This window comes from Rhyacophila brunnea, unplaced genomic scaffold (assembly GCF_057557595.1).
Source record: "Rhyacophila brunnea isolate RB1 unplaced genomic scaffold, BYU_Rbru_1.0 scaffold_22, whole genome shotgun sequence".
Lineage (NCBI taxonomy): Eukaryota > Metazoa > Arthropoda > Insecta > Trichoptera > Rhyacophilidae > Rhyacophila > Rhyacophila brunnea.
The window spans coordinates 35,081,673-35,097,238 of NW_028232882.1; the positions used below are offsets into that span (position 1 = coordinate 35,081,673).

At 31.4% G+C, this 15,566-nt stretch overlaps 1 protein-coding gene across 1 annotated transcript in view; it reads right to left on the reverse strand.

Annotated features, from left to right (window-relative positions):
• The window catches only part of LOC147070499 (voltage-dependent T-type calcium channel subunit alpha-1G-like), a 630,303-nt gene that overhangs the window by 92,356 nt on the left and 522,381 nt on the right, over window positions 1–15,566 (reverse strand). The window contains exon 12 of the mRNA XM_085949528.1: window positions 5,587–5,695. Coding sequence (XP_085805654.1) covers window positions 5,587–5,695 — 109 coding nt within the window. The remainder of the gene's footprint in view (window positions 1–5,586; window positions 5,696–15,566) is intronic.

The window sequence follows — 15,566 nt, forward strand, 5'->3', positions numbered from 1 at the left end:
GGCCACGTATTTTTTTCGACTTATACGTGGTGTAAATGAGAAGTCTACCATTCATTGGTAATAATGATTTACCTGATAACTATCTTAGAAAACAGTTGTTTATCTCCCAAGGTGCTGAACTAACCTGCTATTGATGATGCCAATTGAGAGGGCAATAACTCTGTTTAACCAATTGGCTGATGTTGATATATTCCACCTACGTGAAAATGAGTAATTTTTGTACCTATTCAATTTTTGTACTGTTTTTGTGATACTACAATTATTTCTTCTTTACACTGTTTAATTCTATTTTGAACGTCTCAAATTTATAATTTGTAAAACTCACTCTATGTAAAAAAAATTCAATAGATTTCAAGAAGACGTATTTGCGTGCGTTAAAACCATTATAATATTATTTATATAAGCAGTTTAGCTTCCAAATTCGATACGATATAACTATAGTATACCTGCGTTATCTTCATTTAAATTGTAGTATAAATACTATCCGGTATAATCAGAAAACCCGATATGAAATATATGAAAACTCCAAAAACTAAATTAGTGAGAAACAACACTTTATCTCTGGCGTCAAGATATAATATATATGTAACATATATTACATGTACAATACGAGAGGTTCTCTCTTGATGTAATATATTAATCATATAAAAGATGGGCGTGAAATAAAGAAGTTTTTGCTACTGTTTCCGACGCAATACTACGCTTAGCATATTTTATGATGTTCTACATAAAACATAATAATTTCCACACCCATACCTATCAAGCATGTTCAGAGACAACTCAATGAATTTACTTATATAATTTTGTTTACATAAAATAGTGTTGTTTGAAATATTTTATATAATATACTCTGGTTATATTTAATTTGGTGAATGAAATTTTATTTTGCTCTAACATTATGTTTAATAAAAATAATATTACTTCCTTAAATCTTGTGGAACCCTATGATGGCCGCGCAGCTTCAACGCTGGACTATAGTATCATGAATCCCAGGTTTGAATCTTGGGTCTGACAAATACACATATTGTTTAACAATTTGTGTTTGAGTCAGAGTATGGACCCAATAGGTTGAGCAAGTGGCTGACATCCATTTCTCGTAAAAACAAAATCTGTTAGGAGCATACATAAGTGAAACGAAAAATAATTTTCAACAATAGGTGGGACGAAATTTCGCACTCGTCGCCAATCAGAGAGCGGTAGTCGAGATGTGAGCAGGTCAATTTGTTTTGTGAGGCGTCGTAGGAATATATTCTTATATCGTGTAAAGATGTCTAAAAAAAGTTACACATGTAGGTACTCGAAAAAATGTCAATGAATATATTATTATTGTTACTAATATAACAATAAACATAACATTAAATGGACGCATGTTGAATTTTTATGACAAATTATGTTTTTTTCGGCACGCGTCATTTGCACAATCAGCGCGTCGCATAAACACGATCTTTTAGACCATGCCTCAGCTGAAGTATAGCCTTAATACAAACTTCCACAATGTGGAGGCCCATTTATGATCTTTTTAGGATCGGATATGGTCGAAAAAAAATCTTGTGAATTTTTCATTGAATAGAAAAAAATAGTTTATTCAATTACTAGCAAGTGCAAGTACGTTGAAACTAAAATTTGAAGGGATTCACAAATTGGCTGGAAGTTAAAGTAAGTAGCTATTATTGGTACCTTGATTCAAACCACAAATACTGATCGCTAATATGAATGACATTTGAGAAGCGCTTCAATTGCATGATTATTAGCTATTTCGTTGTAATTAGGTATTATGTAGTTGAATAAATTGATAATTATGTTTAATATACATTCTTTTTCTTTTCTTTTTAATACTAAAACATTAGTCAGTGAAACAATCTCCGAAACATGCAGGCTTTGAGAAAATCATTTTGTATGTATTGCGACCTCACGGGTAATCAACCGGAGTCCTCGGATAAAAAATCTATTTGCGTAGGTACGCATTGGACTACTTCGCGGCCCGCGATGGCTGCAAACTGTATAACTTAAATAACCTCCTTACAACTTTTCTGTAAACTCGAAGAATTTAATCGGTGTGTGTAAATATACGGTGAAGATATTGTATTTAATTAAAATTCGGGGCGGTTCGGTGCTCTAAGAATGCCTAAAAAGTATGAATACGGAATTTTAACTATATAATAATTTAATATATTCTGGAATCAATAGATAATAAAAATGTATTATGTGAAAGAAACACGTTTCATATTATAATATAGAGTGGTGAATACCAATGATAGTTAAATTTTATAAAAGACATTTAATTATTTTTGTTTTGTCTTTCTGTAGCTAATACTACTCTGATTGCGTGTTCAGATTCCGTAATTGCTGTATTGATTCTTCATTAAAATGACCATAAATAAAAAATGTCTGCCTTAGACTTTGGAAAAAATAGATTAAAAATATATTGGAAATCGGCTCACTAGTGGTAGGTACTTAAACAACGCGAATATACAAAAATAGAATACGAGAGTCTTTTTGTTTCGCTTTGATTGGACTTATTATTGTTTTATTTATTTATTTATTTACGGTGTTTCAACAACAGACAAAACAAATGAAAATCGAAAATATCAAGAATCAATTCAGGTAAATTAATTCATTTTATTTTATCAACGTTACGAATTGTTAATTTATAATACGTACGACATTTAGATACGTGATATTTTAATCCATCCTATCTTCATATCCGGAATATCCGGTATTCCGGATGCCGCCAAGGAGTGCGACACTTCGTACCCTTGTGGCACAGCATCAAGGGTTCCGTCGCCATGGCCGGCCCTCCCTCACCCTGCAGCGGTGCTACAAGAGCGACCTACGTGCTGCAGGTCTGACACATGGCGGCAGGCGCAAGAGTTGGCGATAGACCGAGGGAAGTGGCGCAAACTTGTCTTTGCCCTATGCCTCAATATTGGGTTGTGACATGGTGGAAGAAGTAGATTAATATCTTCATATTAAACTCATTCGGTTAAATAGTTTTTGTTATATGTTTTTTTACACAAAAGATAAAGTAGCCAATATTGCTAATAATAATATATAACAGGGATGGGCATACATGAGGTCATATATATATATAAAAAGCCACACCATATTCACATATAGAAAAGAAAACTCGCGAAAATGCAAGTATCATGGGGAAAGAGAATACTTATATTGTTATCAAGGGATATTGGGAGCCGCACGTAACTCAACGAAGTGCCGCATTTGCCCAGGTCTGATATATAATATGTATGGTACATATTATATATACACGTGGATGGTACATAATATGTATATATATATATATATATATATATATATATTATACTAAATGTAATTGTCAATGAAATTAAATTTCATTACCGCGTGAGTTTTGAGCGATTTACATGGTTGGCCGACCGACTTGAAAAGCAATCTGCCCTATTTTATCCATTAGTTGTGTGTACAAAGTATTCTCAATGATTTAAAAATAATCTACAACTTCAATGGTGCAATTGGTAGTGCAATCGGCTGTTAAACGAAATGTTCGTGGTTCAATACCGAGCGTGCGCGTATTTTATTTTTCAATTTTATAATCGTTCGTAATGGTTTTTTCGTAAATGCTGCTATAAATCTCAGTTCTCAGTTCTCAGTGAATACGACAAAATATTCATCATAATCACCACCGCCTTGCGCTACAAAGAATTTTCCAGGGTTTTTGGAAGGTGATTTCATAGGGCCTGGCCGAATTGAAATTAGCATTACCCGATACACTGGCAAAATAATTTTCATTTGACTAACATCAAGTAGAGTAGTTTACGTGCCAAAGTCCTTACAGAAACCTTGATAGTAAATGCGAGATATTCATAAAAGCATCTAGAAAAAAAACGGTTTTTCGTAACGCATTAGCCGGATTTACTTAGTCTGTAAAATTACTCTACTATGCGTAAAAAGAATCACTAAAAAATAATAAATGGCCAAAGCATTCTTTTAAAGTCTAAATAGTGTAAGTCAGTCTCATATTATAATAAATATAACGATTCTGCAAAAATATAACTATGTATACTAAAAAAAAGGGAGGCAGAAAATAAGTGTCTCTTTTAAGTTTCATTTACTATCAAAGTGCGCAGTTGTTTTCATGTTATAAACATATTTTTACACAATCGTTTCAAGTCGCTTCAGGTTATAATGCAGTATATAATATTCCATTACTTTTGTTGTACTATTAACATTTTGATGATAATAATATCTATTTCAAAACATTGTTTTGATATCTTTCATTTTAAAAATAAAAAAATATTTTTGAAGGGGATGGTAATTTTGGCCGGATGCCCGGGCGGCAGCCACCCTTGGCACGGCCCTGTGTTCTATAAGAAAAACATGTTTCAATAGTATGCAAATGAAAACAGTTTCCACCAGAAAGAACCATTTATGTATGCTTAATATCCAGCACTTCCATATTTACGTGAGGTATTTCCCAAGAAATATGAACAGTGACTAAAGTGCTTTGTGGGTTCATAAGAAAATTGTGCACATTTGTGAATTATTACAACAATTTCTTCGTTAGAAAAAGTAGTTTGAATGATAGAGGTACTCCAAATTTTATTAAATTAAATTATTTTTACTTTTATTTTAACATCGACTATATTTTTGCATATGTAGGTAACGTGGTATTTGAATACTAGAGAAAGTAAAGTAGAAGTAAAAATTTGAAGAATCTGGGAATGGGCAAGAAAATGGCCAGCTAGAAGAAAGCAAGGACTCCCAAGACGAGAATTCTTTCATTCAATAAAATACTTCACCCGCGGCATGATAATGATGTAAAAAATAATGAATTTATGACAATCTAAAGAACGTCCTCTTTCCACCTACTAAGGTGAAGACCTTTACGCGCACAAAATTAAATTTTGCCACCGCAACATTCCCACTCTGCAACCTTGGACGCCCGACCCATCATCAGTAAAATAGACAACTGGCCGGCTAAGCTAATTAGTTATGTATGTAAACTTGAACATAGAACCAACCAAAGCCTGAACAAAAACGAACCATAAGTGCGAGTGAGTAAGCATTCGGCACGTTTATATCTCCACTCTATGCGTTGGAGTAAGATAGAATTTCTACGGCTGAATTTTAACAATTTGAAAACGTCGCCGGAAAAAATTGATTTTGCCGATTACATGCATTTAAAACTGCGAGCACGTGTTGCTGAAATTTATAGTTTTTGTATTAAATATAAAGTTGGTGGTAATTATTTTTAGTTATTTTAACACAACATTATTATGGTCAACTATGTTGTGTTTAAATTTGGTAGTCGTATTGAGAAGCAACACGATGGTATAACGTTTCATAGTAAGTTAAGTTTATAATAATAAAATCATTGTTCTACTGTGCGTTATATGCTAGAAACACGGCTTCATTTTACCGAAAAATATGCCCTCTCTGTAATATATCATTACTCTGAGGAACCAACCGATGAGCTCCATACTCTGGATCTAAAATACGCATTGAAGAAACAATATATGATTTTGCCAGATTCGAACCCGAGACTCACGGCTTTATACTCCGATACATTACAATTAAAATCAATTATGTGTAAATTTAATAAATACTGACCATTTTCATTCTCGGGCAGCACGGATGATGTTGTCTCTGCTTGCCGCTCAGAGCCAGCGTCTCCCCTCCCTTTGCTTCCTTCTCCTGCTCCCGCCTGTATTTGTATAACCTATTTAGAAACAATTAAAACGATAGCCAACTATAAAAAACAAAATTCAACTCAAAAAAAGCGGGGGAAAAAGTGCCAAGATGCATAAAAATTTCAACAAGATACATTTTAAACGGCATGAAGTGAGCTGTGAGGCGACGCAAAGATGATAAAATAACATAGTAAGAACGCGTCAAAGATGTTTATTAAGCATTTTCAAATTTAGAACTTACTATAGAGAGAAAAAAAGCGCAAAGTGTAGTTGCAAGTGCTAAAAAGTTTAATTACTTAATTAAATAAAACTAAGTATTGTAGTTAAAATTAAAAGTCATTTTCACCTTTCGAAAGCGAATTTAAAACTCTAGGCATTTATAAATGAGTATGTCTTATAATATCTACATACATGATAATATTATTATACTTATAAATACACGAAGATTGTTTTATATTTTTGTGGTTGTTGTAAAATATGGGTATTAAATACATTGAAAATAATAACAAAGATGTTTTGTTACAGTGTGAATACTTAAACATAGATATGTTTTACTGATTTATATTTAAAAGCTTAATAATAATGTAATATTTCAAAAGACTGTCCACAGGAGGCGGCGTGACATGACGAAGGGTATATTAGACATTATTGGGTGCACCCCGCTCATCGTATTACCCATTCAGTGATAAAGTAGTGAAATATATGCCTTTCGCTATCTCAGAAAGTAAATCAACAGCAAGTTTTTTTACATTACTGGAAACCAACCATGAAGAATTTATTAGTGAAAATACTCGATAGAACTTATAACAAAAGATGATGGAAAGTGACGTAGGAGACGTCAATGTTTTACCAACTCTCTAGTGACGTAAACTTATCAACCCGCGTGCTTTATGCCCGGTAACATTTAGTGGTACCCCGCTTGAAATATTGACGTGTACGCCGATGCCCCACCGTCTCCTGTGGGCTTTGCGACTTGCATATCCAAGCGTCGTTATTTATTATAAATCAAGCGGCATGTTCACAAGATTGATATATATCATCTTAAAGTTTGATAATCAGTTTTTTAAAGATTTTTTTGTTATTTTTATACTGTAATGGAATTTAAATTTAAATTCAACGTCTATCACAGATATAATGTTTAAAATAATAATTAATGTGTCTATTTGCTATTGTAAATAGACATTTAACTACATGAATAATTATAAACTCATAAATAACTTATCGGTTCTCAATTAAAATATCCTACTTATACATATTATTTTAAAAGTATGATCACTGAATATAGATAGATACATACATACAACAGAAACCAGACATGTAAAAACCTATAGAATATTGTTTTGACTTAACTTCAATAAAATCAGTGAAAAATTAGTATTATATATTTATATCTATAATGAAGTATTATATACGTCACTCATTGTGATGGATAATTATTTATTTTAGACAAAATTAGCTTCTATTTGAAGGATATTCACACAATATAATAATCAGATCAAGGACATTTTTTTGACTAAATTTTATCGATCCCACAATTTCTACCACGCAATTCTTAACTAAAAAAAATTCGCCATACATATATCATTTGTAATAGCATTTCTTCATGGATTCTTGTAATCATGATAGTATTAATGTTATAACGTACTAAAAAACTCATGGTTTACTTTATAGCAGGGGGGGGCAAACTTTTTGGATGGAGGGCCAAATTCAAGAATTCAAAATGAGCGGCGGGCCGCAAGTAAAATACCATTTTTAGATATACACTATTTATTATCACTAAAAATAAACATTAAAAAAAAATTATGAGAATAATGAAACTGTTGTACATTGTTTTTTAATTCAGATGTTAATTTTGTAGTTGATATTCTCAAAACTTCTTGTAAATGGGCATCGGAGATATTTGATCGTAAAGAATTTCTATATCAAAAATGTTTGTTCACATATATAGATTGATCCAAAAATAACGAACATTTTTCTTGCATAATCTTTAAGTTGGTCGAATTTGTCTGAATTAAGGGCATTGTAAAATTTGGAGATTTCTTCACGACGATGCAATTCTCTTAAATTAGTGTCACACTACAGATCAATAATCTCAAGTTGTTGCTCTGTCGGTACACTATCAATATCTATTGAAATCGATGTTCAACGTAGAAAATAGTGCTTACATAGTGCGAGACGAGACGCAAGAAAGATGTACTGAGATAATACATTTACGAAACAACTAATTCTTCAAATTTTAATCTATTGTCAATATTTTTTAAAAAAATATAAAAAAAGTTATTCGTAATCAAAAGTACAATTAATGATGGCGGGCCGCAAAAAAATACCCGGCGGGCCACATGCGGCCCGCAAGCCGCAGTTTGCCCTCCCCTGCTTTATAGTAAATGTTATATTGTGTTGTAGTAAATATTTCATCGAGTGAATATTCCTTCAGTCCATCACACGTTACGTATTTATTTTACGTTATGTATCACTTTCCAATTTTATGTGCCCAAGCTACAAATAAAAATTTTAAGATAAAAAGAACTTTTTATATACCACGTTTTTAAATTTTCTGTTGTATCATATAAACTTGACAATTATATGTATTAGTAAAAACTTTTTATTGTACTTTTGATAGAAATACTGAATAAATATTATAGAATAAAGAAATATCATTTTCACATTTCATATTGATTTCCATTGTAACGCACGAATATATTAATAATTTAGTTGCTAGGACCCTAGACTCCTAGCAACCGTGAACTCACAATAGTGAGTAGTCAATATTACTTTTATCGAATTTTTTCCGAAACATACAAAACAGAATTAACTGAAAATGAATTCAATTCTGCTTAAAGATGGCCAAAAGTATTAAAATAATGCATTGTCGTCGTGTTCTAGTATATAATAAAAGTTTCAAATGTCTAGCTAGTCGGAAAGTTAGTTAAAAATCTTGGACAAACAAGAAAAAATTTGTACTGCACAAGAAAAAATCTCTACCGGACAAACAAGAATACGAGCTAATAAAAACGTGGTAATAAAATCAAACTATGATATATAGATAGCCCGACGATTGCTATAGTTACAACTTGTTGAGTCTTATTTGAGTAGGTATCGCATTGAAATTCTTTTGTTAAACTGCTGACAAAGAAAAACAGTGACGCCTCGTAAAATATTATCGCCGGAAAAGGTGAAGAAAATAATTTTATGATTTCCTACGAAAAAAGATTTGTAATTTTTGACTTTATGAATAATTTTTCTTGAATATATGAATTATTTGTGAATAACGTTAATGGTTGTTTTACATCAATGTGGACATTTATTATTAAAGTAAGTGCTGTAAAATTGTGTGAATAAATACAATTGGGTGAATAGAGACAACAGCTAAATATGCAACTTTACTGTCATCCAATTAATTAACCTTGCAATTTTTTATTATTACAAAAATGTATTCCTTTGGTTTGCAAAGCCAGATCTACTCAATATAATGTACCTATAGAAACTTTGGACTTAAACATAACATTTACAAACATTACAAAGTTGACAAATTGATTTAATAAATCGATACATGTATGTGTGATTAAAATTTAATAATATATTAATTGTATATTCAGGGCCGAACCAAGTGTGGCTGCCGTCCGGGTGGCAACGTAAAACTGACGCTTCTCAAATGTGATGCATTTGCAAATAAGATTCGTATTTTAAATATATTCCGCTTTAATTATTTGATTTGCTGTCCTGTGGTGAGTGCCGCTCTCTGACAGTAAGTAGCATATGTAAGTAGGCATATTATATTAGTTCAACATAAGATTGAGTTTGCGTAATTTAATATAATATACAGTCGAATTTGGTTATTACGATCACGGAAATAGCGAGATCTCGGATGTAATGAGGAAACATTCGTTGACATTTTATTTTATGATTTTCTCCATACATTTATTCACTTTTATAACGAGATGCTTTTCGGGTATACCAAGCAAAACTGTTAATGTGTTGATCGTTTAAAAACAACATTTTCGAACCTTAGCAATAAAATTCGACCGGGAAGTTAACTAGACCGATGCCGCCGGGATCAGATTACGTTTATGACACTAGTAAAGTGTCTAAGTACCTAATTTGTGTTTTCGCCGACAACATTGAAAAAGTATCCACGCATATGGTTGAAATTGCATGTAAAAAATCCAAGCTTTGTGAAGTCAGTAGGTACCTACCGGCGCCGGCGGTTCAGCACTTTATTACAAAAAAACAACTTCTTTTGTAGTTTATGAATGCTGTGCTTGTTTCGGCGATTTTTACGATGGTTTTAAGATTTTTTATGTTCTATGCTTAAATAAAATGTGGCGCGAAAAATGTTATATAACGTTATAACGAGTAATGCTTATAACGAGCAAATTCAGTCGGTTCCATCTTACTCGTAATAACCAAGTTCGACTGTATTTATAATAAAAATGTCAAAAATATAGAAAAATACACTATTTTTAAAAACTTAGGAAACATATATATTAGAAAAATATTCTAAAAAAGAGATGGATAAAGTGGAAGTCGAACTCGCGTTTTTCACTTTCCGAATGAGTACTTTGGCCTCTAAGCTATCGATCCGTCTGTGATTTATGATAATAATTTCTTATATTAACATTTTTAAACTGAGGTATTTCAAATTCCACTAATCTGGAGGTAAACTACTTAATGATCAAATATTAAGGTAAACGACATTAGGTACTAATAATAGACGTTTGATGCTAATTCAAATTTGGTTATTGGCGTTCTTGTACTTATTTATGTATGTTTCTGAGCACAGAACAGATAATAAATAGAATACCAATAGGCTATATTCAATACGCCGCATGGTGAAGCAGGCTTTTGAATGTGTGAGTGTCCTACAAAAATGAAGCACGCATTATGCACGTGCAATAGTGTGTGTAATACACCAACATTAAAGGAGCGTAAATGCATAAACCGAGAGCAGTTTTTAGTATTCGACGCTAAACGTATTCTAGACACGTGTGTAAGTTTAACCCGGATTCATCCTTACTCGAGTCGGTTACCTGCTATCGCCTTACCCGTTGTGTATTTCAGTTCCCATTATTTCTGAGTTCCCTGTTTCTGAGGTTTTTTAAAAATTGTAACAAGTAACAAAGAATCTAACATTCTTAAAACATTATGTATATTATTTGATATTAAATAAAAAAAAATAATTTAATAATTATATTTTTTAAACTTTTTGCCGTCTTCTGAATTCTGTTCATCGGGTGATTCGCACCCCACTTGACACAACCCTGTGTACATCCCCTAATTAATATTATATTTTTGAAAAATTTTCAATAAAAAACCGACATTGTATTTTATTTTATATTATATTGTTGATAAATAAGAACCTGTACCACTTTGGCGTGCTTAGGGTAAGCGCAGCAAAGATGGGCACTTGATGTTTTAAGCCTCTTACACACAGAATCAAACTGTCAAGAGGGATTTCGAACGTGTACAAAACGATCAAGCATCTTGCGCGTTAAGACTTTCGCGAAATATTTACAAAGTCGACATTAAACGGATAAATTTGCAAAAGCTATAAATGAAACGAGAAACTCCATCTTCGTAAATGTACCTACAACAAACATAATCCCAATAAGAAATAAATACGCAGGCTCAATTTAAGAAATATACGTTCTGCAAATTTAATACAGACATACACCAGTGGCGAACACTTCATACTAGGCTATTATTTGAAGACTACCTTCTTAAGAAAAATATTTTTTAATTGCATATTGACTTATTTATATAATCACTTGATTATAATTATATTCTATAAAATAATTTATTTTGCCAACGAGAGATGCCGTATGTGTAGGAATGTACTACACAGATAATAACAAAATAATCTGCAAAGGTTTTAAAAAATATACCATAGCGCGTCATCTGCCTTGATGTAAATAAAGGTCGGATTATGTTTCAAATAATTCTCATTTTTTTTCATATGGACTTTACGTCTCGTAGCCCTGCCTAGTCTATCAAATTGTATGTACTAAGGTAAGCTCCGATCGCAAAGCCTAAAACCGAAAAGAAAAATTCTATGGTGTTTAATCGAATATTAATAAATATACTGATTTTAAAAATAAAAAGAACTTTTATCTAATGATTTTTGATGTATATAAATGTTTTGAAAAAATACGTAATTTAAACTGATCGCTTAATTTTATGTCGTCAGTGAGTTTTTGAAGTCATTAAATTAGTGTGTCGTTGTCATTAGTGTGTATCTATTCATTAGTAGTAATATCGTATTATCTTCTTATTTCCCGTAAGTATACCTGATTAGTGTGTTCTTTTTATCAGATCTCCACAGCCTACCTCTTTCCAAAAGTCACACTTCGCCACTGAGATACACTGTTATTGCGTATATGATGCGAAAAGTATTCTATATTTGAAATCCTATAAAGGAGAATTATAAGCGAGCTTACTGTCACAAAGTATATGCGATTATTTTGTGACAGAAAACAAAATAAACATCGAACAAAACGTATTGAATAATAATAATTATGTATACAATCTAAATCACAAATGTAAAACACTTTATCTTTATTGGGGTACATTGGCACAAAAGCAATATTTCTCTTAGGCTGCGCATAAAAATAAAACATATTCAGTTTTTCCGAGCAAGATATTTTTTTCAATTCTTTACCTCAAAAATTCTTGTCTAGATTCCAAGTTGATAGCTTTTTAGACCACTCTCTAAAGCCGCATTTAGATCAAGCAAGCGAATGTTTGTTCTTCCTGACTCCATCGAAAGTATTATGCTCGCTCAACAAAAAGCGTTTGAGGCAAGAGAATTTCGCTGGAGTGGGGGATGAACAAACATTCGCTCGCTTGGTCTTAATGCGGCTTAAGACACCCGACTGGTGTTCGGAATTGATTTTCAAAACAAGGAACATAATTGGGATTTTAGAATAAACAATTACAAGATAAAAAGAAATACCACGTTTTTAAATTTTCTGTTGAATCATATAAACTTGATAATACTATGTATTAATAAAAACTTTTTATTGTACTTGATAGAAATACTGAATAAATATAGAATACTGAAATGTCATCTTGACATTTCATATTGATTTCCATAGTGACGCACGTATATATTAATAATTTAGTTGCTAGGGCCCCTTAGCAACCAACAATAATAACTTTCCATACAAAACAGAATTAATTGAAAATGAATTTAATTCTGCTTAAAAATGGCTAAACGTATTAAAATAATGCATTGTCGTCGTGTTCTGATATATTCTAAAAGTTCCAAAAGCTAGTCGGGAAGTTAGTTAAAAATCTTCAATCGTCCAATACAAATCTCGGACAAACAAGAAAAATATGTACTGGATACACAAGAAAAGATTAGTACTGGACAAACAAGAATATGAGTAGGGATTCCAAACCCGGGATCCCGAGCTTTTTTCGATACCTTTGAATCCCGGGATTGGTAAACATAATCCCGGGATTTCGGGATTGATTTTTTATCAATTTTTATGGAAAATAAAATAAAAACTAAAATATAGCAGAAAAAATACTTTTAATAACAAATAACTAAATTAGAAATAAACTGAGTTTGAATAAGTTTGATTTATACCCATATGTAAGTTGCCGATTCATTTTATTTTTTCACATAAATCAATAAAAATGAGAAAGATTGGAAAAAAAACAATTCTTCGCACTTTTAACTTTTTCTTTTAACAAAGTAATTCCACCATGATCTCATAAGTTTTACGGCAGTTTCATATTTGGCTGATTAATTATATTTATGAAGCGGAAAGGCCATATACCACGATTTGCTTTAATATTTTAAATCTAGCTAACCCATTAATTAAGTCCTTACTACCAAAAACAGCAATGTCATATTAAATTCACATTATTATTTATTTTACAACATTATTTACTCCATTAAACTTCATCAAGATTAAATCAAGGTTGAAAAATTAACATAATTAACAATAATAATAACAAGATAAAAAGAACTTTGTATATACAACGATTTTAAATTTTATGTTGAATTATTATACTAAATATGCTCAAACTTGTACTTGATATGAATTAAATAAAAAAAACAAATAAATAAAAAATACTGAAATGTCATTTTGACATTTCATTTTGATTTCCATAGTAACGCAAGTATATATTAATAATTTAGTTGCTAGGATCACCGCCTTAGTAGTCTTCAACTTTTTACGTATTTTTCTGAAATAACTTTCTATACAAAACAGAATTAATTGAAAATGAATTCAATTCTGCTTAAAGATGGCTGTCATGGCTTAAAGATGGAAATGTCATCTTGACATTTCATATTGATTTTCATAGTGACGCACGTATATATTAATAATTTAGTTGCTAGGGCCCCTTAGCAACCAACAATAATAACTTTCCATACAAAACAGAATTAATTGAAAATGAATTTAATTCTGCTTAAAAATGGCTAAACGTATTAAAATAATGCATTGACATCGTGTTCTGATATATTCTAAAAGTTTAAAATGTCTAGCTCGTCGGGAAGTTAGTTAAAAATCGATTGCAAGATTTGTACCGGACAAAAAACCACCGGACAAATAAGAATACGAGCTAATGAAAACGTTGTATAAAAATGTCTTAAATAGTATAAATTATACTAGATTTATTTTTGACCGATTTTATTAATGTTATTTGTAAATATAAAAAAAAATGTATTAACTATGGAAGAATGCCAATCCCGGGACCAGTCCCGGAATCCCGGGATTATAAAATTGTAATCCCGAAATCCCGGGATCAGAATTTTGGCTCGGGATTGGATTCCCTAAATATGAGCTAATAAAAACGTGGTAAAGTATAAATCTAAAGGCCACCATGCTCAAATAAAGGAGGGAGGCCTGCAAGCTTGGATGCGCTCTTTATAGCTAGATAGTCGAATGCTAGCTAAAATTATTATAGCCAATGACAAAAAAACACACTTCCTGTTCCTGTTTCACCCGTATTATTTTGATTGCGTCTAGATTAGAAGAAACCTTGTATCTCGCCATATAGCCGATCGGCTCGACTGAAGGTTGGACAGACTTGAGCAGTTCTTATCTTTTAATTGAAGATATGGAAGATACTTTTAGGAGATGTGATTAGCATCCTGTATTTTGCCACACAAACCTATATAAGACCCTATTAGACCAAATTTTATTAATATTAGTTTAAAATTCTAAATTTAAAAATCTCAACTTAACGAGCATCTCATCGACCACTCGTAACTACAGGACAGATAATGCTTCTCTGGAATGCGAAAATTTTTATAACGAAGAACTTTAGTACGGTTTATTGGAAGGCCATGAAATTATTAGCATAAAAAATACGTCCGTAAAATAAAACCTTGTAATTAATTTAATTTAATATTCACGCCGGAAACGGAAATTGATCAGTTACGATAAATAAAATAATATCCTATTTTAAAATAAATTGGTATCCGGTATATAGGTAGGTATTATATTTCAAATATATTATACTAGAATGAATAAGAAGGAATCTTTAGTTTCCTCCTGTTTTTTTTCTTTTTAATTAAATAAAATTATAATAATTATCCTGTTGCCTTGTAAAGTTTCACATAAATAATATTAAACTGTTTGTAATTTGTTAAAATATATAATATATATTATAATAAATTACTTTTGATACATTATTATGTATCAAAAGTATTATGTGACCAGAAGGTAGATGATGCAAGTTATTGATTTCGACTAGGTATTTCAAATTTGTAAAGTTTCGGATTATGAATATTTACACTCTTCTTCATGGAACTTTAGGCCTTGACTAATTATATATAATAATGACTAATAAATGACTGGGGCTGTCTATGTTTATATAATACCGAGATGATCATTACATAGTAATACATACGTAGCTAACCCACAACTGAACATTATATAATGTTTT